Genomic DNA, 25,690 nt, shown 5'->3' with positions numbered 1-25,690 from the left:
GTTCCTGGGTCCGGGCCCGAAAGCCCCTCCTCCTGGGACCGCGGGACCCGAAGCTCCCAGGCCCCTCCCCTCCCAGCTGTCCGCAAACACAGCCTCAGGTTTTGTGGCTTAGGAGCTACTGGGCAGGTGACCGGGGAAGCTGAAGGTGCCCCTGACTCCAGATAAGACAAGGAGGTGGACTGCTGCTAAGGCGGTGGGCCTCAAACGTCGCCGGACATTGTGGTTTTATAACCGCCAAGCCACACTCCAATTAAATCAGTACTGTTTAAAACTCCCCGGATGACTTCAAAATGCAGGCCATTCAAAGGTGTAGGATCAAATATGCGTGTGTGTGTGTGTGTGTGTGTGTGTGTGTGTGTGTGTGTAGGATCAAATATGCGTGTGTGTGTGTGTGTGTGTGTGTGTAGGATCAAATATGCGTGTGTGTGTGTGTGTGTGTGTGTGTCTAGGATCAAATATGCGTGTGTGTGTGTGTGTGTGTGTGTGAGAGATAGGAATGTATGTCTTAAGAAACTAGCCGCCCATCTAGGGTTCCATGGGGGCTCAAGGAAAATGTGTGCCATATTTGTCTGAGCTTCAAAACAGGGCAACACTCCAAGTTGACCCTTCCCCTCCAGGGTCTTTAGGAAGACAGGACCAGGGCTGGAAGGCAACGAAGGTTCTCCTGGGTCAGGGTATTCCAGTACTGCCTGATGTGATTTCCCCTCCCGGAGACTCAATTCCCTTGGAAAGAAAGAAGACAAAAAGTGTTCTGGCCATTCCTTCATCACTCACAAGCTCCTGACTTCACCTAAATGTTTGGAGGACCCTAGGTGCATCACATCTCCTGGGTTGTATGACTTGTCATTGCCGCAGTTACAGTCTTGCCAGGAAAACAGGTCCAGAGAAGCGGGGCTGGACCCAGGGTCACTGCAAACCATGCCCTCCTTCCAGGCCTCAGGGCTCCTAACTCTGGCAGCCCCTCCCTGCCAGGGCTGTCTTCTGTCCTCTGCAACGACTGGGGCACAGGGGCAACAGAGGTGTGCAGACACTATGCATACATGCTGCATGTGGGAGTCTGGAAAGGCCAAGGACAAAAAGCCACGTACACGTTCCCTGCCCGCCCATTCAGCCCCTGTGGCCTGGAGCAGAGCCAAGATGCAGCTGCTCACAAAGCCAGGGTTCTGGCAGGCGGCCCAGGGCCTGGCCACTGGCCACTGACCACTGAGACTAGGATCCTCCTCGCCTGATGCCCACCAAACCCTCAGCCCCAGGCTTGGTGAGTTGACACCCTAGGGATGGTGCAAGGGAGGCTCTGGTTTTCCCAAAGCCTCAGCCAAAGATAAGAACAAAGGATTCTAAAACAATTTTAAACTGGGCTGCCTTAGTTACCCTAGGAGTAAAAGACTCTATAAGCCACACACGACATTGAGTATTAATTTTGTTCAGAGATTTGGGGCGAAGGAGAGGTGGGGAGGTCGCACTCTTAAATTTTTGCACATCTCTTGGAGACGCGGGTTCAATCCCTGGGTCGGGAAGATCCCCTTGGAGAAGGAAATGGCAACTCACTCCAGTATTCCTGCCTGAAAAATCCCATGGACAAAGGAACCTGGTGGGTTACAGTCCAAAGGGTTGCAAAGAGTCAGACACAACTGAGCGACTGAGTAAGCAAAAAAGTTGACAAAGAAAAGTTCTGGCTGGAGCTATGCCTTCAGCCTTTAACCCCAGACCCCCAGGGATCAGAGTTCACACTCCTCTGGCATTAGAATATGTGATTAAAGTTTGAGAAGCATAGTTTTATTGATCCCACATCTGCCCAAACTCTAAGCCCTGGTCCGCAGGCAGAAGGCCCTGTGGTCAGCGTGGTCAGGCGATGGCTGCTGTCTCCCTGTCCTTCTGCCCCAAGTGGTAATGAACCTCAGGAAGTGCCCTTAGTCTCTCTGCAGCCTGAAAGGGGGAAAGGGGATAATTAGGGAGGGTAATGTTTGCCCAGAATGGGGTATGGAGTTCTGAGTGTGAGAAGACACTAGACACTGGGGAGGGTGTGTGGGGCGGGGAGGTTGGTGAGAAGGACTGCTGGAATAGCCAGAGATGAAGGAGTTGAGCAGCTCTGGAGTCCCCAGGAATACCCAAGTTATGGGGGTTTTCAGGGTCATGGTTGTTGGGATCCCTAGAGGAAACAGGAGAGAAAAGGGAACCCAAGGAGCCAGGGTATTCCAAGTCCTGACCTGCTCCGGGGTGAGGTCCCTCTGGGCCTGGGCAAGCATTTCATAGCCAACCATGAACTTCCGGACTGTAGCGGAGCGCAGGAGTGGAGGGTAATAATGAGCATGTAGCTGCCAGTGGTCGCAGTTGGCTCCAGCCTCTGATCCTGTGGGAGCCCCTGACAGAAAGAAGGCAGAGATGGTTGGGAAGGGTCCTTTCTTAGTTCTTCTTAGCTCCCCAAACCATAGCAGGTACCTGAAAACTACATCTTCCAGCATTCTCTGCCAGAGAGACAAGGCAGGTGCACTGGGAGACACAGTTTCACTAAGTTCGCGCCTCCACCCTCAGTTCCGGCATATCTGCTCTAAAGGCTTCCCCAGCAAGCGTTCCAAGGCCTGCTGGGAGTGGCAGTCCACTAAGCCAGGACCCAGGAGCCCAGAAATGGCATTGGGGATGGACATGGGTGCTCTGGAAGCCTCACCGTGCCAGCCCATGGAGTAGGGGAAGGATGTCTCAAATAGGTTGTCATACTTGGTCAAGAGCTTCTTCATGATGGAGGATAGATCTGGAATCAGAGCCTGACTCTCAGTCTGGGGCGCAGATGCTGTCCCCACCAGAGCCATCCCCCGCCAAAGCCTGGCCCCAGGGGCCCAGTTGGGAGACTCACCGTCACGCTCAGCGGGGGTCAGCTCGGGCAGCCGCCGCACATGCCGGCGGGGCAGCAGTAGTGTCTGGAAGGGCCACACTGCCCAGAAGGGGACCAGCACTAACCAGTGCTCACTAGTTAGGACCAGACGTTCCTAGGCCAACCCAGTGGAAATGATGTCATCAAGGTGGGCGTGAGGAGGCCAGCAAATAGGTAAGGGAAGACCAAAAACCCTATGCAGAAACTGATGGCTTCTCACCACCTCTGTCACTACCACCCTAGTCTAAGCCTTCATTATCTTTCCTTTAGCTTATTGCTATGTCCTCCTAGCAAGTCTCTCTGCTACTTCCCTTCTACCCTTCTCCTTCACACACCTCTCCTTTTGGGGTGAGGCTAGGGGCTTCCTAGGGACACAAGATTCAGCTTTCTCCCACCTTCCTGAGCAACTCCTGGCGGCCATACTCCACGAGCAGGGGTTCTCCATGCTGATTCTGATAGGCCCGCTGACATCGCTCCTCACGCTGGGCAACATCTGGCAGGAAGCTGCTGGCCCACACCTGTCAAGGGGCAGAAGAAGAGCTGGCAGATCCTTCACCCCCTGAGCCTCCACATCAGTAGCATACGTCCTCTGGCCCTTCCCTTACTCCGGTTCCCCACCCCACAGTGCTGGGTTGGACTCAGCCCAGATATCTATGGAAGCCCCTCACACTCTTACCTGACAGTGGGGATGGGGGTTAGAACAGCCCATCATGGCTCCTTTGTTTTCAAAGATCTACGAGGTAGGAGTAGGGAGCTTTATAGCCAAAAAGATACCAAGTCAACCCCTCCCAACCACAGCCCATGGAAATAAAAGTGCCAATTCCCAGAACCAAATTGTACCACCCCTTCCCTGACCATCTAGTAGAGGGGGCAACCTCACAGACCTGCACCCAAGGGTACTGGGCACCCAGTTCCTCTGTGACTGAGGCCCACGCATCAACGACAGCTCGGATCTCAGGGACTGACATGAGTGGCAGTGTCACATCCGACCAGGGGTGGAAGCACATGACCTTACTAGGTGGTGAAGGAAGGAGAGGTGACTTAGGTATAGGGCTTGCTGTGTCGGGGGTAGGGCCCAATCCGAGTATTCAGTCCAGGCCCCAGGTTGAAGGGTGTTAAGAGTAGAAATTCATTGTTACCAAACTCCTCGAGCAGCCTCTGCTTGGAAAAGGGGGTGATCACTGGGTCCTAAGATAAAGGGGTATCACTCTCTCTAGCAGAAGTCCCCCAACAAGGTACAACCCCTTTGCTCCCCAACAGCATCCAGAGCCAGGTTACCTGGACTAGGGGCATCCGGCTGCAGAGCTGGGAAGTCATTGTCAAACACGAAGGTGCCTTCATAGTCAGGATTCACCTACAGACAAGGATGGGCTAGAAGCCTTTGCTGGCCCATACCACCAGTCATCTGGTGGGTCTCAAGCTTATAAGTAGGTGGGGAAGGCCACTCTGAGGTCAAAAAGATTTGGTGGGATATGACCCAGAAGGAGGTCCACTACCCCTGCGAGGTGAAGGGTTAGAGTCCACTCCTCTGCGGGGTGAAGGGAAACTGTAAGAGAAAGGAGACGGAGCTACTTCCCCTATTCCCACCCCCCCACCCCCCGCCAAGCCTGCAGATGTAGGATCTAAAGACTGACCTCTCCATTGGCCCGTGTGGCCCCCGGACAGAGAGGGTTGTGAGGGTCATGTCGGGGAACTGTCGTCAGAGGCGGGGGCTCGACCTGCCCCTGCCAGGGACGCTTCATGCGGTGCGCTGACACCAGCACCCACTCATCTTGTAGCGGGTTGTAGCGGATATGCTGATGCTCTGGCGGCAGAGAGTCCAGATCAGTCACAAAGCTCTCCGCCCCCTTCTCCCCTGCAGAAGGCCCAAGCTCGGATGCACGCTCTTGGCCCCACCCTGCTCAAGAGCTAAAGGCCGCAGCTTGAGCGTTCCCAGCACCAATTAGCCTGCAGCCCCAACACCGGCGTGTCCCTTCGCCGCGCGTGCCTGGACCGGTGGGCGCGCCGACCAGCGGGCAGGGACGGCCCCTTCCTAAGGAAGGGGAGGGTTCAGTTTCGCGTCCCAGCGAGTCCCGGCTGCCCTGCAGTTACCGCTTGCCCGGAAGCTTGTGGCCATGGCGTCCGCCTCTAACGCCCGCTGGCGCTGCTCAGGACACGCTGCGCGGCGCGACTGGAGGCCACCGGGGGGGAGGTATCTTCTGGAACTTTGAGCCTGCTCACTTCGCCCCCATCGCCTCGTCTGTCCGGCCCCGCCCCGACCTCGATGATTGGACAGCCGCCAGCACGTGACAGCCCGAGGGGCCGCCCTGCCCTACCTGGGGGCGGGGCTCAGGACTGACTACCCCTACAGGGGGCGACTTTGATGATCACACTCTAGGGCCAAAGCCACTAACCACCCTGAAACAGCCTCTGTGAAACTGCTTACTACAGATTCCTCAGCTCCAGGATGCTTAAAAGACTTCTTTGATATATTAAGTCATTCATTTGATCATTCATTCAGCAAATATTTACCTATTGAGTATCCACCGCGTGCCAGGAACCTAGGCTCCATGTGGCACAAAAGGATGTACCTGTGTGCACAAGTCATAGTCTCAGCCCTCCCAGAGCTTACATTCTGGGACAGGTAAGGGTATAACCCTGGATCCACAATCACCTCACTTACCTGTTCAGTGACTCTGGTGGAGGAAAAGCAAGGGGATGGGGTACGGGGCTGTGGGGTTTGATCTGCTTCACCTAAACCCAGGCTTCAGGAACTACTTAGAGGAGTGGGTACCTCGCTGTAACCATATGCTTGCCCCACCAGGCAGCAGAAACAGGTTTGGGGAAAGGGGACTAACTAACCATATTCTCTCTCTCTGTCATATACACACACACACACACACAAAGCATAGGAAGTGGTCCGGGTAAGAAGGCTATAAGAAATCTGAAATTGTGGGGAGGATAGGACTATCAGTAGCTCCAACAACCATCTGGGTGAGGTCAGGAGTGTTTCCTTTGCACAATCCTGTCCCTTCTCCAACTTTTCCTTGGATCAAACCAGTTGGCTAAAACTAGGATAAACTTCAAATTAATTCCTCCCCTGGCACTTTTTAGAGTCATCTAAATATTGCCTGAACCTCTTCCCCACTTCGCAGTGGAGAACAGAGACCTCAAGGTCATCCAGAGGATGGTAAGTGGCCAAACTGAGTTGTGGACCCAAGTTGACAGGCTCTTCTTGATGCTTTGAAATGTCTCAGAGACTTCAGTGAGCTTGCCTTTCTTCCTTTCTTTTCTTTTCTTTTTTTTTTTTTTGGCACACCATGCGAAGGATGTTCAGTTCCCTAACCAGGGATTGAACCTGAGTCATGGCAGTGAGTGCTCAGAATCCTAAACACTCGGCTACCAGGGAACTCGCTCGCTCAGTGAACCTTAAGATAGAAACTTAGTGAGCTAGGAGCTGGGCAGTAGCAGGAAGGCCCCTTCCCCCAAGCCACACCAGGTCAAGCCAGGTGTTTTGCTGAGCTCAGATGTAAAAACTGGGTCTTAGGTCATTTACCTTATCTCTGCCCCAGGGGCCTCAGACTGAAATCTAAAGCCGACCACTAGAGGGCAGGGAGCTGAGAAACCACAGCTTTATATATCCCATTGGTTGCCCATGAAATAGGGAGGGAAAGGGATAAAAGGGATAAAAGATCTGCTTTTTGTGGAAAGAGCATGTTGTCTGCTAACAATAATTATTGCCACTGCAGCAGCCACTGTAGCTGACCCCACAACAGTGTGCCCAGAGGGGAGTTCAGGATGGAGAAAAACAGGAAGGGTTATGTGCTTTTTTAAAAAACTATTTGCTTATTTTATTTATTTATTTATTTTGGGTCACACCACATGGCATACAGAATCTTAATCCTCTGACCAGGGATCAAACCCATTCCCCCTGCAGTGGAAGCACAGACCACTGGACCATCAAGGAATTTCCAAATATTCAGTCTTTCTTTTTTTTTTTTATGCCACAGCATATGGGATCTTAGTTCCAGGACCACAGATCCAACCTGCATTCCCTGCATTGGAAGCATGAAGTCTTAACCAATGGACTGCAAGGGAAGTCCCAGCAACATGTGCTTTGGTTACTGGTTTCTGTCTGACTTACTTCACTTAGTATGATAATCTCTAGGTTCATCTGTGTTGCCATTATTTCATCCTTTTTTATGGCTGAGTAATATTCCATCATGTATATGTACCACATCTTTTTTATTCATGTCAATGGACATTTAGGTTGATTCCATGCCTTGGCTATTGTAAAGAGTGTTGCGATGAACATTAGGGTACTTGCATCTTTTCTCTTTTTAATGTAATTTTATTTATTTATTTTTGGCTGTGTTGGGTCTTCACTGCTGTTTGTGTGGGCTTTCTCTAGTTGAAGCAAGCAGGGGCTACTCTTTGTTGTGATGCATGGGCTTCTCATTGTGGTGGCTTCTCTTGTTGCAGGGCACAAGCTCTAGGCTCTCAGTTGCAGCGGGCGGGCTCAGTAGTTATGGCACACAGGTTTAGTTGCTCTGCCACAAGTAGAATCTTCCTGCACCAGAGATTGAACCCGTGTCCCCTGCATTAGCAGGCAGATTCTTATCCACTACACCACCAAGGAAGTCTGCAAGCATCTTTTCAAATTATGATTTTCTCTGGATATATGCAAAGGAGTGGGATTGCTGGATCATGTGGTAGCTCTATTTTTATTTTTTAGGGAACCTCCATACTGTTCTCCATAGTGGCTGTACCAACTGGTAAACTTACTGGTAAACTTACACCAATAGGATAGGAAGGTTCCCTTTTCTCCACATCCTGTCCTGCATTTATTGTTTATAGACAATTTGACCGTGGCCATTCTGACCCATGTGATGTCAATACCTCAGTGTGCTTTTGATTTGCATCTCTCTAATAATTAGCCTTTCTCTTTTTTAAAAACAGTGTGTGCTGGAGCAGATTTCGAAAAATGTTTTCAAAAAGATTTTGCTGCCGACCTGGACAGGCCCAGAGGACTCTGCCTAAAACAGCAGGGCAGAGACCAGAGTTCTGGGCTACTCGGGATACTAAAGAATGGTCAATTCAGGAGTGTCACAGAAGCCAGAGCCAATACAAAAACATTTTCCCCCAGCCTTGGAATAATCCCTTTTTAAATCTTTCCCTTCTTAGTTAAAAGTATCTTAAAAAAAAAAAAACAAAAGTCCATCTTCCCAGGCTCTACTCTTATCTGCACAGTACACTGTAACAAGTCTTTTGCCCTTTAGTAATCAGGATAAATAATCTTAGTTGCTGTAACAAACAACCCGCAAACTCAGTGGCTTAGCACCATAGTCCACTGTGGGAGAGAGGAAGCGCTCTGTCCCGTGCAACATTCAGAATTCTCTACTAACTACTTAACCATAGGTAACTATGATAATAGATAAGGCAAGAGAGAGAGTGTCAATAATTTCACAGAAGGTTTTAGGAGCCAGACCTTGAAGTGGCATACATCATTTCTGCCTATACTTCATTGGCCAGAACACAGTCACATGGCCTCACCTAACTACTGAGTAGACTGGAATATAGTCTGGCTGCCCAAGAGCAAAAGGAATGGATTTGTGAATGTATAGCAACCTCTCTGCTACATGTCCCTCCTGAGAAACTCTGTGACTGTTTCCCATCATTTAATAGAACCGCTCAATTATATTTGACTGTGTTGACCTCTCATTCCATCATTCTGTGAGGCTACAGTCATCCAAATCTCCTTTATGTTTTATTTATATAACTAGCAAATGACACCACATGCCAGACTCTAATTGCTTGTAAATATTAACTGGTTTAGTCTTCATCACAATAAACTATGTACTTTTTTTTTTAACTATGTACTTTTATTCATCCCATTTTACAGATGAGAAAATTGAGTTACAAAGAGTTTAAATAACTTGTCCAAGATCACACAACTAGTAGGTGGCAGGGGCCAGGTTTTTAATCCAGTCTTTCTTATCACTGCATTATGCTGCCTTTTTTATGTTTCTTCTGCTTCTCTGCCTTTATCACTCACTCCCCCGCGGCTGAGAACCTTCAGTTGGTTTACAAGGCCCTCCTCTCACATTTTGTGCTTCTGAATAAAGAAAGAATTATCGGCCCCCGGAAGACCCCACGCTGTGTCTCTTCTCCATGCCTTTGCTCTTGGAGAAGATCTCACTGGCTCACTGCAATGCCCTTCCCATCGCTCTTAAAGACACTGCTCAAGAGTCACCGCCTCCAAAAGCCTTCCATACATTCCCAAGGTGAAGAGCCTCCTTCCCACCTTCTGTGCTAACAAAGGCGGGCCTTTACCATCACAAGTCCCGGAAGACTCAGCTTCCGAGTCAATGAGCCCAGGAGGGCCAGTCCATTCTGTGTTTCACCGCCTTCCCCTCCAACCGCAAGTAGGACGGCGCTAGGAGAGACCCCGCCTAGAGGCCCCAAGGCCGGCAGCTCGGAGGGCTTGGCCCCGCCCCCTCGCCTGACGCGCGCGGCGGCGCCCCGCCCCCTCGGAGCTCCCGGCTCCCCGCTCCCGGAGAGATAATGGTTCAACCCGAGAGGCGGTGCCCCGGCGCCCTGGCAGTTCCGATTGGCCAGGGCGAGCCGTACCACGGCGGTGGCGGGGGAACGGGTAGTGGACCGCGCGCCGCAGACTCGGAGGCAGTGAGAGTCACAGCCTCCAGCCCCGGCACCCCCCAGAGCTGCGCTGTGCCAGGCCACCCACAGGGATGTGTTGGGCCGTGGGCCGGCGGTGGGCGTGGGCCGCGCTGCTCCTGGCGGTCGCGGCTGTGCTGGCCCAGGTGCTCTGGCTCTGGCTGGGCACTCAGAGCTTCGTCTTCCAGCACGAAGAGATCGCGCAGCTGGCTCGGCAGTACGCGGGTGAGCCGGCGGGTGAACGGGTGGAGGACCACGGGTTGGGGCGGGCCGGGACGAGCTGCAGGTTCCGGGGGCACCGGTTCCCAGTTCCGGACTGGTGCTGGCCCTGACTCTGTTGTTCCTCTTCCCCCACCAGGGCTGGACCACGAGCTGGCCTTCTCTCGGCTGATCGTGGAGCTGCGGCGGCTGCACCCGGGCCACGTGCTGCCCGACGAGGACCTGCAGTGGGTGTTCGTGAACGCGGGAGGCTGGATGGGCGCCATGTGCCTTCTGCACGCCTCCCTGTCCGAGTACGTGCTGCTGTTCGGCACCGCTCTGGGCTCTAGCGGCCACTCGGGTCAGTGCTGGCGGCGGGCCGGACTGGGAGGCTGGGGCTGTACAAAGGCCCATGCCCTCCTTTCTGCCGTTTGGCCAAGCCATAGGATGCTACGGATACCCTGGTATTCAGTGTCCGTTTGATTGTTCCTCAGGGCGCTACTGGGCTGAGATCTCGGATACCATCATCTCTGGCACCTTCCACCAGTGGAGAGAGGGTACTACTAAAAGTGAGGTCTTCTACCCAGGTGGGTTGGGTGACTTTGTCAGAGAGGTGGGTCTCTTCATTCTTGGGTGCCTGTAGTTGGGGGAAGGAGCCATGCCATGGAAAACGGGGTGCGTTGAGGGGCCCTCCGCCTAGTTCCTTTGCCCTCCAGGTAAGCCACAGGTGGTTGGTGAGACAGTGTTGAGGGTTTCTGTGACTTTCCTCTGTCCAAGTGGAAATATAACTTCCTGTTAACCATGTCTGATTTTTAATCATCCAGTATTCCAGCAGTTACTGGAGTCAGTTGGGTAATCAGAAATGTTGTCATGCCCCAAAGACAAAGCAGACAGGTTTCTCCCCTTTTTTGTATAATGAAGCATTAGGACTGCTAAGTAAGTTTGGGGTTGAATGCCACAAGCGTGGCAGGCATGGGATTTCCCTGGCAGTCCAGTGGTTACGACTGCACTCCCAGTGCAGGGGCGCATGGGTCAGATCCCTGGTCGAGGAACTAAGATCCTGCATACTACACAGCACAGCAAAAAACAAACAAGGGTGGCAGGCATTGTAATTGAACAGCTACATTTCTCAGAAAGCCTAGCAAGTTTCATATTCATCTTACCCTATCTAATAGGCCCAGCCCAAGTTTAGCTAAACTTCTGCTTGACATGAGTGAGACTTGGGAATGCAGACTTCCTTGGCTCCCAGACAGTGATGTGGGGCTAAGTAAGACTTACCCTACGAGAGGACATGAACCAGGTGATGCCACAGAGGAAAGTTCAGGAGTGGCCATCTTAGCCCCTTACCCAACCAGACCAGTGAGGTAAAGCTTTTATTTTCCTGAAGCTGCCTGTCCATTCCCTACCCCTAGAGAGCCTATAGGCAGGGTGTGGGGGTGGCCGTGGAAGGGAAGGGCAGGGCCCAGCTCCTCAGGTGGTTGCTCCCTGTCCCCGCAGGGGAGACGGTGGTGCACGGGCCTGGTGAAGCAACGGCTGTGGAGTGGGGGCCAAACACATGGATGGTGGAGTATGGCCGGGGTGTCATCCCCTCTACCCTGGGCTTCGCACTGGCTGACACTGTCTTCAGCACCCAGGACTTCCTCACCCTCTTCTACACTCTTCGAGCCTATGCCCGGGGCCTCCGGCTGGAACTCACCACCTACCTCTTCGGCCAGGATGCCTGACCAGCCAGGCCTGAAGGAGGACCTGTGGATGGACAGGAGCGGGCGGGCCCGCACACATCCACTTGCTAGAGCCCATGTGAAAAGACAGGAACATACCACATGCAGATACTGAGGTCCTGATGTATGAGCAGGGACATACATGCTTATACAACCAAACATAGAGAGTCATGGGAACACATGAGACACACATTCAGATACTGAATCCTGTGTGTATGGCAGCATTCACACCCATCCAGAGAGGGAGCCCCACATATACCAAGGGAGCCAGTCATGTTCCAACACACATCCCACAAGCTCGACTCACTAACTCAGGCCTCTCCAGAGCCTCTCTGCCCCTAGTCAGGGCTCTGGAGTTAGGGATGGGGGTGGCTATTTCACACTGCCTGGGTCTGACCCTTCAGCCCAGCAGCCATTGATTAGGGGGGATGGGGGAGAAGAGGGGCTGCCTTTGGAGGCCCCCTTCATCTGCAGCTATGATGCCCTTCCCCTTCATCTCCCATCCTCACCATATGCCTTACCCCTTTTTGTTCCCCTGCTATGCAAGTATCCTCATGGTCTGTCCCCTACCCTCTGGAGAACCAGGAGAATGGAAAATGCCGAGGTCACACCTCCCTCCAGGGTATGATGGGGAAGCTGGCCTCAGCCCAGGGCCCACTGCTGGGACAAGTACCTGGACAGGTGGACCCAGGTCCAAGGGGCCGTCGCTGGCCTAGAGAAAGCCTTTTCTGTGCACACACCCATCACAGCTTCTGGACACTGCCCTTGCTGCATTCTCTGTTCATCTGTCTGTCTCTGTTAATAAAGACCTGTTGAACAGTTTCATTTCTTTTCGTGTCTGAGCAACAGGAAAACCTCTAACTCCTGGGGGCCTCAGGAAGGTCTCTCCCTCACTGTGTGATTCAGTTTATGACAGCGGCTTTTTACTCAATACTTCAGTGTTCCCAGGAGTCACCCGCAGGCTCATTGACTCTATAGATTATTGTGCCCAACCCCCAGAGATCAGTTCTGGGTTGAGGCCTTGAGATCAGCATGTTTCATAAGGTTCTCTTCACCAGGTTTGAATGCCACCGTTTTAAGAAATTCACGGTTAACGGAGGTGTGTGTCTTCCTCTTGGTGTCTGGTCTTACCTCTGCTAGTGCTGTTCTGGGAACAGTCCTGGGAGTCCTACCCTGAATGATCACTGGGTGGCAGTGTGCAGCCACTTTTGAGCTGAAAGGCCTCGTCATTCTCCATCTGCTTTGCACTAGGTCTCCAGGGTAGCTTGTTCACCTCCACCCAGAGCAGGAGTTCCTCCTCCAGTTGGCTTTTTCCAGGACCCCTTACTTCAGTGGGAGCTCCCAGGAGTGGGCAGCAGGCACACTTTCTGGTGACGTCTGAGGTAGTGAGTGAGGGCTGGGACTAGGAGGAGATCAGAGAGGTGCCTGAAGTGTACACTCCCACGGGCCCTGCACCTGCCTCACCCTCCTACTTCGCTCTGAGGTTGAGCAAGGCCCAGGCCTCCCTTCTTAGCACTCTAATATATTTAAAATGGAAGAAACATGGTTATAAAAAATCTCTTATTCTAAAAATTTGACATTCTAATGAGCAAGAATACAAAAGACTACATATATAACCACTGAGAACATCAAAAGTCTAAACTGATCACACAGAGTGAATGTGAGGTCCAGGCAAGACCGCCTCCTGAGAGTCCACCACCGCCGTGTGGGCCATGACAGGCCCTGGCTGCAGCCTCTCCGTGTGACCACAGGTTGCAAAGTCAAGCCTCAGGATTTCTCTCACCCTGAAACCCACCTTTGCCTCTAGGCTTAGAGCCCACGTCTACTAGGGACGCCGCAGCTCCCTGTGTCATTTCTTTCTTTCACATAGGACTAAGCTCCGGGGCCCCTCCCCATGTGCTGCTAAGTCCAGTGGTTATTTCTTCTCACTTTAACTTCACACAGTCTTAAAACACTCATGTCACTTAGAGGACACTACTCTTCCTTCTTTGCCTCCTTTGCTGGATCTTGCTTATTTCTTTAACCTCTGACTTCCCAGGTCTATACTGCTCTGAGGTGATAGCAACCATTTCATGACTTTAAATACCATCTAGGGAATTCCCTAGCAATCCAGTGGTTAAGATTTGAGGCTTCCACTGCTGAGGTCCGGGTTCAATCCCAGGTCAGGAAACTAAGATCCCATAAGCCACATGGGACAACCATAAATAAGTACCACCTATATGTCTACATACCAGTTATACTGAGATACAATTGATATGCAAGGTTTTATTAATTTTAAGGTATACAACATGGCTGATTCATGTCAATGTATGACAAAACCCACTGCAATGTTATGAAGTAATTAGCCTCCAACTAATAAAAAAAAAAAAAATAAGGTATACAACATAATAATTTGATATTTGTCTATATTATGAAATGATTACCACAAGTTAACATTCATCACCACACAGTCATAATTTTTTTCTTTTGATTAGAGGTTTCAAGATCTACTCTGTTAGCAACTTGCAAATATGCCATATAATATTGTTGACTATAGTCAGAATGCTGTACATTACATCCCCAGGATTTATTTATCTTATAACTGGAAGTTTACCTTTTGACCACTCTCATTTCTCCCCTGACCTCTGGCAACCACCAATCTGTTCTCTGTTTCTATGAGTTCAGTTTTTTGGGTTTTTTTAGAGTTCACATTTAATAACATTTGTCTTTATCTGATTATTTCATTTCACATAATACTCTCAAGAATGAATGGATAAAGAAATTGTAGTATATATCTACAAGGAATGTTATTCAGCCATGAAAAAGAAGGAAGCCCTGCCATTTGCAACAATGGTTGGAACTTGAGGACCATCTATGTGTCTTGATGTGTCATTTTTGGTCTCAGTCTAAACGTCCTCTGAGTTCCAGATTCAGATAGCTGATTACTTTCATCTCCACTTGACCTCTTCACTTGGTCATCTAATTGGCATCTCAAAATGTTCAACACAAACTGATTTCTCTCCCAATCCTGCACCTCCTGCAGTCTTTATGGCCTTAGTTAAAGGCACCTCCATTTATCCAGGTGCTTTGGCCAAACACCTTGGAGTCATCTTGGATCCCTTTCATTCTCTCACATTCTACATTCAAGACATCAACAGATCCTGTCAGATTTATCTTCAAAACATATTCAGCATCTTACCACTCCTTGCCATCTCCACTGTTACCACCCTGGTACAAGCCATCATCATCTCTTGCCTGGATTACTGCAATGGCCTCCTAACTGAGCCTAATGCTTGCATCCGTTGTGGAAGGTCAGAGCCAGACTCAACAACCAGAGTCAGACTTTCACTGTTTGCTCAGACTTTCACTCTGCTCAGCCATTTCCAATGGCTTCCCATCTCATCCAGTCCTTTCACTGCCTCCAAGAAGCTACTCCAAGGTCCATGTTACCTCTGACCAAACATCCAACTGGTCACCTTGGCCACTGTGTTCTAGACCAGTGGCCTTGCTTTTCTTCCAATGCATCAAACTTCCACTTCAGGGTATTTACACCTGCTGTTCTGACTGCAAGTCTCTTCCTCAGGTATCTGGATGGCCTTTCCTCCCTCAAATTCCTGCTCAGTGAGTCCTCCCCTTAACATTGGGTAATATCAGCCCTTCTGTGTTGGTTTTCAAACAGCAAATTTTCGATACTCTTCTCTTTAAGAAGTGAAGCCTAATTCCCTTCCCCTTAAGTGTAGGCTGGACTTAGTTATGTACTTTTAACAAATAATATATGGCAGAAGTGACAGTGTGTGACTTCTAAAACTAGTCTATAAAAAGTTCTCTTCCCTCTTTAGTCACTCTCTCTGGGGAAAATCAGCTGCCAGGTTGGAGGACACTCAGACATGAGGTCCTCTCCTATGGAGAGGCCCAGCTGGGGAGAACAGCCTCTTGCCAATAGCCATGCAAAGAGGATCCTCCAGTCCCAGCCAAACCTTCAAATCACTGCAGCCAACATCTTGACTACAACCTCATGAAAAGACAGTTAGCACCCCTCAGCTAAGCCACTCTCGAATTCCTGATCCACAAAATTGTGAAAAAATAAATGCGGTTTCAAGCTGCTAAGTTTGAATGTAATTTGTTGCACAGTAATAGGTAACTAATACACGATTCCCTTTCTATTCCCCCAACCCAGATTTATTTTTCTCCATTTTGCTTATTATACACACTATATATTTCTCCCACTGGAATGATGCCATTATAATAGGGACTTTGCTATATTTACTCCTGTGTCCAACATTGCCTCGCATAAGGTAGGTACTCCATAAGTATGTGTTGGACGAATGGAGGTCTAGATCTATCTGTCTGTGTGAGGTACAGGCTCAGAGGGGGCTATATATGGGTATAAGATGCCTTTCTTCACAGATGGAGAGAGAGAGAGAAAGAGAAACCAAGTTCCGGTCAACTTATTCCTTCCCCTCTGCCCTTCCCCGTTGTGCCTTCCTAGCCTAGACCCAAAGGTGAATTTACCATACTTCTTTTTGAAAAACAGAATTTCTTATTTTTGGCTGTGCGTAGCCTTTATTGCTGCGCAGGTTTTTCTCTAGTGGCCGGCTGAGAGTACTCTATAGTTGCAGTGCGAGGGCTCCTCATTGCAGTGGATTCTCTTGGTGCGTAGCACAAGCTTTGGCACTCGGGCTTCAGTACTTGTGGCACATGGGCTCATGAATTGCAGCTCCCAGGCTCTAGAGCGCAGGCCCAATAGTTGTGGTGCGGCATGTGGGATCTTCCCGGATCTCCTGCAACAGCAGACAGATTCTTTACGACTGAGCCACAAGGGAAGCCCCACTATTCGTGAAGCTCCACTTGATTCTTTTCCTTGGGGAGTAGCATCCAGTCCCTTATCCCTCTCCATCCCCTCCAAAGCAATCTCCAGACCCTCAGAGGTGGAATTCCCCAAGCCAGTTTCCACCTTTCCAATAGGAACCTAGCCTCTGTCCCTCTCCGGGCACTTCCTCTCTGAGCAGCCTGGGAAGTTGGAGGGTGGGGAGGGAGGCAGGCAAGCTGAACACAGCAGTTACCTTGGAGGTGGAGCAGCAGAGGGGCTCGACTCTGTCCCGGTAGAACTTACACCACACAAGCCGTGGGAGCAGGGGGCATCGGATTTGAAAGTGGTGGGATCACCAAGGCTTCTTGGTGGAGGTGGTGTCTGGGCTGTCCAATCTGAAATCTGAGCACGTGGGCACTGGAGTGATCCAAGGGTATGAGCAAGACTGAGTCTCACTGTGCCCAGGGGTGGGTTAAAAGAGAACAAGGACTTAGTGCCCTAGCAGGAAAAGAGCTGGGGGCAGGGTGGAGGCTGGAGCCAGGGAGAGCACATGGGGTGTTACCCACCACAAGAGCTTGGTAAGAAGAGTTGGTGGTCCAGGCCAAGGCAACCTGGGTCTGAGGGGAACAGACTGACTGGGAGAGGGTGGAGGAGGAAGAAAAAGGTAAAACTCACCCCTGAACTTCTGCCTCCTAGAGGAATCTTGGCCCTGGCACTAGTGTACTTGAGTGAGTATGAATGACACAGCAGAGTTTCACAACCATGCCAGCTATCACTCCTACAGAGGCGTGATGCCTCACACACTTGGCATCACCTCTGGGTGACCTTCGGTGCTTTTTGTAGGTCGATTTCCTTGGGCATCGGAAGAAACTGTGGAATGAATGAGGGTGCTTAAGAGTGGGGTCCAGGCTGCTAAGGAATGGCATCTCCTCATCTGGAGGATAACTGGGGGTGGGGTGAGCCTGGAGCAGTTGGAGATAGTTATGCAAACATGGGTGGAGGGTGTCTGGAAAAATGGGCAAAATCTGATCATCGTTGAAATTCGTGAGGAGTGCCAGAGGCTCGTTATTCTGGTCACTCTTCTTGGGAATATGTTGACATTTTCCATAATAGAACGTCAAAAGAGCTAAACACGGTGTAGCTTTGTACCTGCAGGTGATATGTGTGCCCTGATGTTGGTGTGCAGTCAGCTCAGAGACCTCTGAGTGTGTGAGTGTAGAAGTGAGTTCACCATGTGAGAGTATGGTGCAAGCTGCAGCGTGCCTGCAGCTGGGACCAGCATGTAGACAGGGCAGGGGGAAGTTTCTGCTCTGTCCAGGCCCTGCACCGTCACCCCAGAACCCTGCAGTGATCCCCCTCCTGATCACAGCCAGTCTAGGCATTGGCGCCACAGCATCCCTGTAGCCAAGTGTGTGAGACACGGCGGCTGTGTGTGAACTCGGGACAGGGTGTGTTGGTGTGTGAACACGAATGTTGGTGTTTGGATGCCGGGCACGGAGTACCGGTGTGGGGCCCCTACCCCGGACATTTGCGGCCGGGGAAGGACCCTGGACCGGAGTTCAGAGATGGGGGGCGCCTCACTCTCCTTTGCACGATCCCCAGCAGCTCTCCAGCGCCCTCTCCTCTCCGAATCTGGCTGTATGGAGGGTGGGAGACACCTGTTGGGGGGCTGGAAGCCGCAGAGCCCCCCCTCCCCTCCCGGGGCCTCCCCCTGCCTCCCCGCCCGCCCTGCCCCGCTCGGGTCCCGCCCTCGCGGCCGCCGCCAGCAGAACAGCGAGTGAGCGCACGGAGGCCGGAGGGGCGCGCGGCGGCAGGAGCGCACGGCAGGGGACCCTGCGCAGGGAACCGAGCCACTACAGGGGCCGCCCGAGAGGCGGGTTGAACGGAGGGAGCGCCGTGGAGACTCCGGGGGCAGCGGGCCGCGCCAGGCTGGTGAGTGTGGCAGCCGGGAGCCGGGGAGCGGGCGAGGAGACCCCGGCGTCCCCGGCCCCGTCCCGGGGTCTATCCCGGGGATCCTCTGTTCCCGCTCCTCCTCGGTTCTAGTCCTCAGCCTGTCTGCCCCGTGTCCGTCTTCTCCCCTGTCTCTGTCCCCCTGTTTGTTTACTGTTTTGCCCTGTCTCTGTCGAATCTCTTTCTCCTATCTCTGTCTCCTGCTGCGTCGGTCTTCTCTGGTCCCTCTCTACCCTGGTCTTACTATTTGTCTGCCTCTGTCTCTCTGTGACTCTCCCTGGACAGCCTGTCACTCAGGTCTTGGATATCTATCTCTTGCTCCTCTATCGCCTACCTTCCTAGTCTCCCTATCTGATGCCTCTATTAATCTCATCTCTCCCCACCTCTGTCTCTGCCTGCTGTCTCGACCTCTCTCTACCTTGGTCCCTGTCGGTCTCTTGCCTCTCCCCATCTCTCGGTCCCATCTCCATTTCTGTCCTCACATCTCCCTGTCCTTCTCTCTCCCCTCCATCTCTCTCTGTCCCTTGGTCCTTGTCACCCTTTTTGATCTGCTCCGTCTCTACCCGTGCTGTCAATGTCCGTTTCTGTCTCTCTGGGCCCGGTCCCTGTCTCTCCTGCTCCTTTTACCTCTCGGTGGATTTCTGAGAAAGCGATCTTTCTGACTTTTCCTCATGCCCCACCTCCCCCCCACCCGGTGCTTCCCTGAGTCCATGACCACCTCCTCTGAGTTGGACCCAATGCCCATCATTCCCTCCCCCACAGGCAGCCCTTTCCCCAGGGCCCCGCCTGGTGCCAGCCCCTCCACCGGTGGGGGGACTGCGCCTGGAAGCTGTCATGGAAGCCCTGCAGAGACAGCAGGCAGCCAGGCTGGCCCAGGGGGTGGGGCCACTGGCCCCTCCACACCCACCACCACCAGCAGCACCCCCAGGGCCTTCCTTTCCTGGATCCCGGACCCTGGAGGCCCCTGAGAGGGGGTTGGGGGAGGTTGGAGCTGAGGAAGAAGAGGATGGCCAAGATGAGGAGGAAGAAGAAGCTGGGGCAGAAGATGAGGCAGCCGAGGACAGCCGGCCAGGGACCCGGGGCAGCAGCTCACCTTCCAGCCAGCCCCCTGGACCTCATCCCCACGAGTGGACCTACGAGGAGCAATTCAAGCAGGTAGGACCCTCTCAATGTCAGGCCCTCCCCCTTCCTACTCTTTGGGCAAAACAGAGCCAAGGGATTAATAGCACCCCCACCCCCACTGCTCTCAGCAGGATGGAAGGACAGAGATAGAGACCTGGAGAGACAGTGGGAAGATAGGGAGAGACCGTGACAGTGGGGGAGAGGCAGAAAGAAGGTGCACATCGCGAGGTGCAGGAGACACCCAGGAAAATGGAGGCCGACAGACTGAAGGCACTTGTTGTTGAGGCTGGAAGGGCAAATGGGAGGGGTGTAGGAGTCTTCAAGAATTCGGAGGGAGGGCGATCTGGGAGCTGCGGATTCCAGTGCCAGCAGTCTCCACATCAAGTCACAAGGTCAGAGTCCGGGGACCAGTCAGGGTGTCCTTGGATGCCCACCTCTGTCTTTAAAAGTGGAATGGAGGTTGCCACTCCTTTGGCAAGCTGATATCCACTTCGTCTCTTTCTTGTCCCCTTCTCCCCATCCAAATCCTCGTCCTGGCCTGAGTCCCATGGGGTGACAGTTGCCAACCCATGATGATCACTACAGTCAGTGGGACTGAAGGGCCCCTGGGCAGCTGGGAATGACAAGGCCTTACTCACAGGGCCTTAATTTGAGGCTCTTCATCCCCGCGGAACCCGTCTGGATGTTATTCTAAGGCACTACTCTAGGCTGTCATTAGAAAGTGTTATGCAGGGCACTGATTCTAGGTGTGCTATTCTGGTGGTGTTACTCATAGGGTGTTGGTTTGGGGTATTTTCCCGAAGTGTTAATCTGTGGTTAGACTCTGCGGCTTTTGTGTAAAACTTGGACTGTTTCTCAGGACTCTGGAGGTGTGGCTCTAGTGACTGTTTCTCCTGGGTGTAATTCAGAGGCTTATTACTTGGAAAACACACGTGTTATCTGCAGGTATCCATCTCAGACTTAGGGCTCAGTTCTTGTGGGAGTGTAGATCTATAGGTGCATCTCTGGGGTTTGTTACTCATGGGTATTTTTTTACTCTGAGAGTTCCTATTGGGGGATCGAGTTTACCTGTCGGTGTTTCTCAGGGATTGTTACTTGGGTAAAAGACACTATTACTTTAGGGATTGTCCCTCCTTGGAGTATTTGAGAGCTGATACTGGAAGTGGGTGACTGAGAAGGGGTGGGAGGATCCCTGGCCTTTCAAGTCCTCACCCTACAGGTCTTGGGTGGTCCAGAGCCATTGGCTCTGTGGCAGCTTCTGAAGTGGAGGAAACTGTTCCTGGAAGGAGATCAGACCAGAATGTGGGCTGAGGGGTCCTAGGTTTCAACCCAGCTTTCCTGAGCATCCTCCCTGCCAGAGGGATGGGTTAGAGGCATCTCTGCCCCTCATCCCCAGTCCTGGCACACAGACATGTGAGCAGCAAGAAGCCCTTGCAGGAATGAATGAGTGAATGAGTGACTCAGCCATATCTGTCAATTTCCTCAATGTAGAACACAGTACCAGCCTGACTTCCTCCCTGGGGCTCTGGAAGGCAGGCAGAACCTCTGCAGCTTTCTCTTCCCTTACTCCCCAGGTGGATGGTGTTAACTGCCCAGGACATGGCACTACTAGCCAGTAGAGGGTGTCTGTATGTATCAGGGGGAAAAAAAGTGCCCCTACCTGCCCCCAGGGCAAAGAGCTCAATGCTCTCTCAGGAAGTCTATGTTTCAGAACCTCCTTGCCCCTTCAACTGGGGTCCTTTATCCAGGGGTTGGAGTTGAAGGGGGTCCCAGTGTGGGGGGATACACAGAACTGGGAAATGACCTCAGTTTTTCCCCAGCTGTACGAGCTCGATGCAGACCCCAAGAGGAAAGAGTTTCTGGACGACCTGTTTAGCTTCATGCAGAAGAGGGGTGAGTGGGTTGATGTAAGGGAGGGACCCTCACGTACCAGGTTCAGGGAAGGGAAACCCCAGGGTTTAGTCCTCAGTTTGGGTCCTCTTTGCAGAGATCTGGGCTTGGCAGCACCTATCCTTTGGGTTCTCAATAGCGTCTTTAACCTCTGACCCTGCCCCCCTTCTCCACCCAGGGATTAATTAGTGGGCAGCCCGCTGGCAGGTTAATGAGTGTGGGATCAATTGGGAGGGTGGGAGAGTGAAGTGGTAGGGGGCTGGCCTGGGGTGTGGGGGTTTCCAGAATTGGGGGACTGGGAGTGCCTTGGTTCTCCTCCCTGGCCCTTCCTCCAGCCTTGTCTCGCCTCAGTTTCCCCTTGCTTCAGGCAGGAAACATCCAATGTGTTCTGCAGCAGGAAGGACTGGAATTAGACCCAAGGAAGGACTTCTTGAGGGGTAGGGGGTGCTGTGGAGGAGAAGGAATTCCTTTCCAGAAATCTCAGAGCCAGAAGTGAATGCAACAAGGGTCCATGAAGGGATCAGGGTGGGCGGCAGTCCATCACTTCAGTTTCTCCCCAGATTCATGGGTCCAGAAGACTGACTCATTATCTCTCTCTACAAAGCTAATTAACTCACTCCTAGAGCGGCCTGATAAGCCGCTAATTAACTGGCTGCACTGGCCCCCCCCTCCCTTAGTGCAGCTGGCGGCCGAAGTCCCTCAGGCCCCCACCCCAGGGCCAGGTCAGCACCCGCGCAGGTCCCTTCCCAACCGGGGACCCTCAGTGGGGCTCCAGGGCCTTTTGCTCCCCAGGAAGGCTGGGTCATTCCGATCCCAATGGCCCCTCCCTGCCCCTTCCTCCCGGTACCCCCTCCACTGGGTGGGGTAGTGTGGTCTGAGTAGATCCCAGCCCCCTCTTCTCCCAGCTCTGCCTCCCTCAGGTCCCTGCCTTACTCTGCTCCCTGTGCGGGGGAGGGTGTCCCGCGGGGCCGATAATTTCCCCCCATTAATCAGGCCGCAGCTAATTGTTCGGGTCCAAAGGCGGCAGCGGAAGGGGCCGAGATCGGTAAGGAATTAACTGGGGCCCATCGCTCAGCGCAGACAGGCCCCTTTGTCAGGACCGGCCGGCGGGGGCGGCGGGGACTGCGGAGTCGGCGAGCCGCGGCGGGGGCTGCTTCTTCCATTCACCATGCCCCTGCCTCTTGCAGCCACCCGGGGGCCGCTGCTTAGAGGAGTCTGGCTCTTCAGTACTGTCAGGAAGTCCTTCCTATGGTCTACCCCAGGGGGCGGCAAACCAAAGCCAGGAGGCCAAATCTAATCGCCCACGAGAAAAGAAGGGGGTTTCACATTTTTAAATAAGGGGAAAATTTGAAAGACGAATAACCTTTCTGGACGTATGAAATTTGAACTTAAGCGTGTGTAAATAAAGTTTTATTGGACTAGAGCCGCGTTCATTCCTTTAAATATCCTTTCAGCCTGCAATGGCAGAGTGGAGTAGCTCTAAGAGACTGGCCCGGAAAGCCTAAAACATTTACCATTTGTTTGGCCCTTTACAGAAGAAGTTTGCCACCCTCTAGTCTAGCCTCCCGTCCTTCCTGCTACAGGGGAGGTTCTGGGGGCTGTGGGCCCCGCCTGCAATCTCACCTCCCCATCTCCAGGGCCTCGCCAAGACAGGTCCAGGAAGCCGATTCCTCCACCCGCTGTGGATGCCGGCAGACAGGGTCTTAGTGTCCTGACTCTCTGCTCACCCCTCATCAGGGACACCCGTGAACCGTGTGCCCATCATGGCGAAGCAGGTGCTGGACCTGTACGCGCTGTTCCGCCTGGTGACGGCCAAGGGCGGTCTGGTGGAAGTCATCAATCGCAAGGTGTGGCGGGAGGTCACGCGCGGCCTCAGCCTGCCCACCACCATCACGTCGGCCGCCTTCACTCTACGCACCCAGTGAGGCCGGGCGCGCGCGAGCGGTGGGAGCGAGGCGCGGGAGCTGGGGGCCGGGGGCTTGGGGGGCCCCCCCGAGGGTTCTTGTCCGGGTGTGAGGCTTGATCAGCTGGGCCCAGCCTTCCACCCCACCCCACCCCACCCCGTCCGCTCCTAGGTACATGAAGTATCTGTACCCGTACGAATGCGAGACGCGGGCGCTCAGCTCCCCTGGGGAGCTCCAGGCTGCCATCGACAGCAACCGACGCGAGGGCCGTCGTCAGTCTTACACCGCAGCCCCGCTCTTCGGCCCGGCTGGGCAGCCACCTAGGGGCGCTTCTGGCCCCGCCCCTGAGCCCGGGCCCGCCCCGCCCACGTCCGGCCCACGCTCTGCTCAAGGCCCCGCCTCCGGCCTGCCGGCCCACGCCTGCGCGCACCTAAGCCCGAGCCCCATTAAGAAAGGTGTGAGGGTAGAGCGGCTGAATTTTGAGGGTCTCTGAGACCTAGAGGGGTGCTGAAATAAAGGGAACATTAAAATATGGGAACTCTGAGGTCTGGGAGGCATCGAAGTATAGGGACAGTAAGGACTGATGGGCACTGAAGTTTGGTGCGTGCTAAGGTTTAGGTGTCGTGATATTTGGGATCAGTGAAACGTTGGGAGCTCTTGGGTATGGGTTACCGCGCGGTGTGGGGCTCAAGCTCAGGAAAAGGTCCTTTATCTAGAGCAGCTTCATTCCACACCTGTTCACTGATGACTTCTATCTGCATGTGGTTTATGCCTGCTATTTTTCCTGGATTATTTAACAGTCAAAAGGAAGGGAATCCCCCAGATTGGACCAACCTAGTCAGATATATTGGCCTTTTTGAGCTCTTCAGCTTTCAGAGCCTCTACGCTGAGACTGGATGGGAGGGGAAATTGAATTTTTGTGCTTGAGCTTGGGTAACCTCCCTTGGTCCCAGGCCTGTGGGGAGAACTAGATGCAGGGACAGCGTTGTTTGGGCCAGGAGAGTTAAATGATCTGTTTTTTTTTTTTTTTTTTCAGAGGAGAGCAGAATTCCCACCCCTCGGCTGGCACTGCCTGTGGGCCTGGCCTTTGGACCTGCACGTGAGAAGGTGGCACCAGAGGAACCCCCAGAGAAGAGGGCTGTGCTGATGGGGCCCATGAACCTACCTCGACATGGCGCACCCCCCAGTTTCCTGCCCCGTGGCAAGGTTCCACTTAGGGGTGAGGAGGGACTTGTTGCTGAGAGGGCTTAGGGCCTGTGCAATGAGGGAGGACAGACTCATCACCCAATAGGCATTGGAGGTGGGGCAGATAGATCCCTCAGTAGACACTTCTGTGATTACAGGTGTGGGGCTGAAGTGGGATGGGGGCTGTCTACAGGGATGGAGGGGGGAGCTTGTAGCTGAAATCTAATTCCCCAAAATGTGACTCCCTGCTCCCTCCGGGACAGAAGAGCGGCTGGATGGGCCTCTCAGTCTGGCAGGCACTGGTATCAGCAGTATCAACATGGCCCTAGAGATCAACGGGGTGGTCTACACTGGTATGGGTCCTGCAGGCTGTTTCTGTTCGCATGAGGTCACGGGTATTTATGCCGGCATGGAGGTTTTAGACCTTCTCTACTAGCATGAGGTTCAGGGATACCCAAACCTGCATGGGTAACATGGGGTTCAGGGGATCGCTACATTGGCCTGGATTAAAGGGGGTGTCTATATAGCATGGGGTCCAAGGCATGACCTCTCTGGCATGAATACCATGGGATGTCTCATCATGGGCTTGTGTATCAGTGTAAATGTTTCTTGTTTACATGTTAGAGGGTATCTATATTGGCACAAGAGTCTCTAACTGACTCAAGGGACTTGTCCTCGTTGGTTGTGACAGGGCTCTGTGTATGATGTTCTAGCAATCAGGACACTGACTTTTGTTTCCCTCTTCTATTTCTTTGCCTTACCTTTTCCTGTTTGTCTTTGCCCTCTACCAATTCCTCATCTCTTTGCTAGGTGTCCTCTTTGCCCGTCGCCAGCCTGTACCAGCTTCCCAGGGCCCAACCAACCCTGCACCCCCACTCCCGACAGGGCCCCCTTCCAGCACCTCACCCTGAGAACTCTTACTTGAAATTGAGAGTCCCAACCCCATTGCTGAGGGGGAAGGAGACCCATTCTTCCAGGGTGCCCATTCTAGGACCCAGCCCTGGGAGGTGACCACTACCCACCCGCCCCTCCCCCCCACTGCCATATGGACTTGAAGCCAAAGAGATTTCTTTTGACGTTACATCTACCTCATTGTAAAAGGAGGGCACTTCCTCCCTGGCCAACTCCAGCAGCATCTACCAAAGAGTTCTTCCCCCAATAATAATAAGAGTTCTTTCCATCATCTCCTCATGTGCTCCCCTGTGCCAATGTCATCTCTAGAACTCCACCTCTTTGAGTCAGACCTGCTTCTCTTCAGGAGCCAGGTGAAGGGATGGGTTGGGTTGTTGTGAAGGAGATGTCCCTCAGTTCATATCTGGATAATAAAGCTGCGATCCCTCCCTCTCCAGTGCTTCCTCTCCTTGTTTGGGTCTGTGGGTTGGGGAGGAAGAGGAATTATGTGGTATAT

General features: G+C 52.8%; 3 protein-coding genes across 4 annotated transcripts; 2 read left to right on the top strand and 1 right to left on the bottom strand.

Annotated features, from left to right (window-relative positions):
- Nucleotides 1–1,526: 1,526 nt before the first annotated feature.
- On the bottom strand, nucleotides 1,527–5,122 carry GALT (galactose-1-phosphate uridylyltransferase). The gene is made up of 11 exons (XM_065946836.1): nucleotides 4,961–5,122; nucleotides 4,504–4,673; nucleotides 4,148–4,223; nucleotides 4,009–4,057; nucleotides 3,754–3,883; nucleotides 3,546–3,602; nucleotides 3,265–3,387; nucleotides 2,852–2,984; nucleotides 2,666–2,749; nucleotides 2,208–2,362; nucleotides 1,527–1,926 (listed from the first exon to the last, which is right to left on the bottom strand). The coding sequence occupies exons 1-11, from the start codon at nucleotides 4,983–4,985 to the stop codon at nucleotides 1,846–1,848; spliced, it is 1,083 nt and encodes a 360-aa protein (XP_065802908.1). The 5' UTR covers nucleotides 4,986–5,122; the 3' UTR covers nucleotides 1,527–1,845.
- A 4,349-nt stretch (nucleotides 5,123–9,471) lies between these two features.
- Nucleotides 9,472–12,263, top strand: SIGMAR1 (sigma non-opioid intracellular receptor 1). Its single transcript, XM_065946670.1, has 4 exons — nucleotides 9,472–9,748; nucleotides 9,882–10,082; nucleotides 10,216–10,308; nucleotides 11,219–12,263. The coding sequence occupies exons 1-4, from the start codon at nucleotides 9,598–9,600 to the stop codon at nucleotides 11,443–11,445; spliced, it is 672 nt and encodes a 223-aa protein (XP_065802742.1). The 5' UTR covers nucleotides 9,472–9,597; the 3' UTR covers nucleotides 11,446–12,263.
- Nucleotides 12,264–19,015: 6,752 nt separating this feature from the next.
- ARID3C (AT-rich interaction domain 3C) lies at nucleotides 19,016–25,193 on the top strand. 2 transcript variants are annotated; one of them, XM_065946336.1, is made up of 7 exons: nucleotides 19,016–19,336; nucleotides 21,124–21,196; nucleotides 22,931–23,114; nucleotides 23,269–23,552; nucleotides 24,134–24,316; nucleotides 24,546–24,635; nucleotides 25,093–25,193. In XM_065946336.1, the coding sequence occupies exons 1-7, from the start codon at nucleotides 19,016–19,018 to the stop codon at nucleotides 25,191–25,193; spliced, it is 1,236 nt and encodes a 411-aa protein (XP_065802408.1). The 2 variants fall into 2 exon arrangements, with proteins under 2 accessions (XP_065802408.1, XP_065802409.1); XM_065946337.1 differs by lacking the exon at nucleotides 24,134–24,316.
- Nucleotides 25,194–25,690: the final 497 nt, after the last annotated feature.

This window comes from Muntiacus reevesi, chromosome 10, assembly GCF_963930625.1.
Source record: "Muntiacus reevesi chromosome 10, mMunRee1.1, whole genome shotgun sequence".
NCBI classification, from domain to species: Eukaryota; Metazoa; Chordata; class Mammalia; order Artiodactyla; family Cervidae; genus Muntiacus; species Muntiacus reevesi.
Note: the sequence above shows the minus strand (reverse complement) of the source record. Positions and strands in the feature narration are given on the sequence as shown.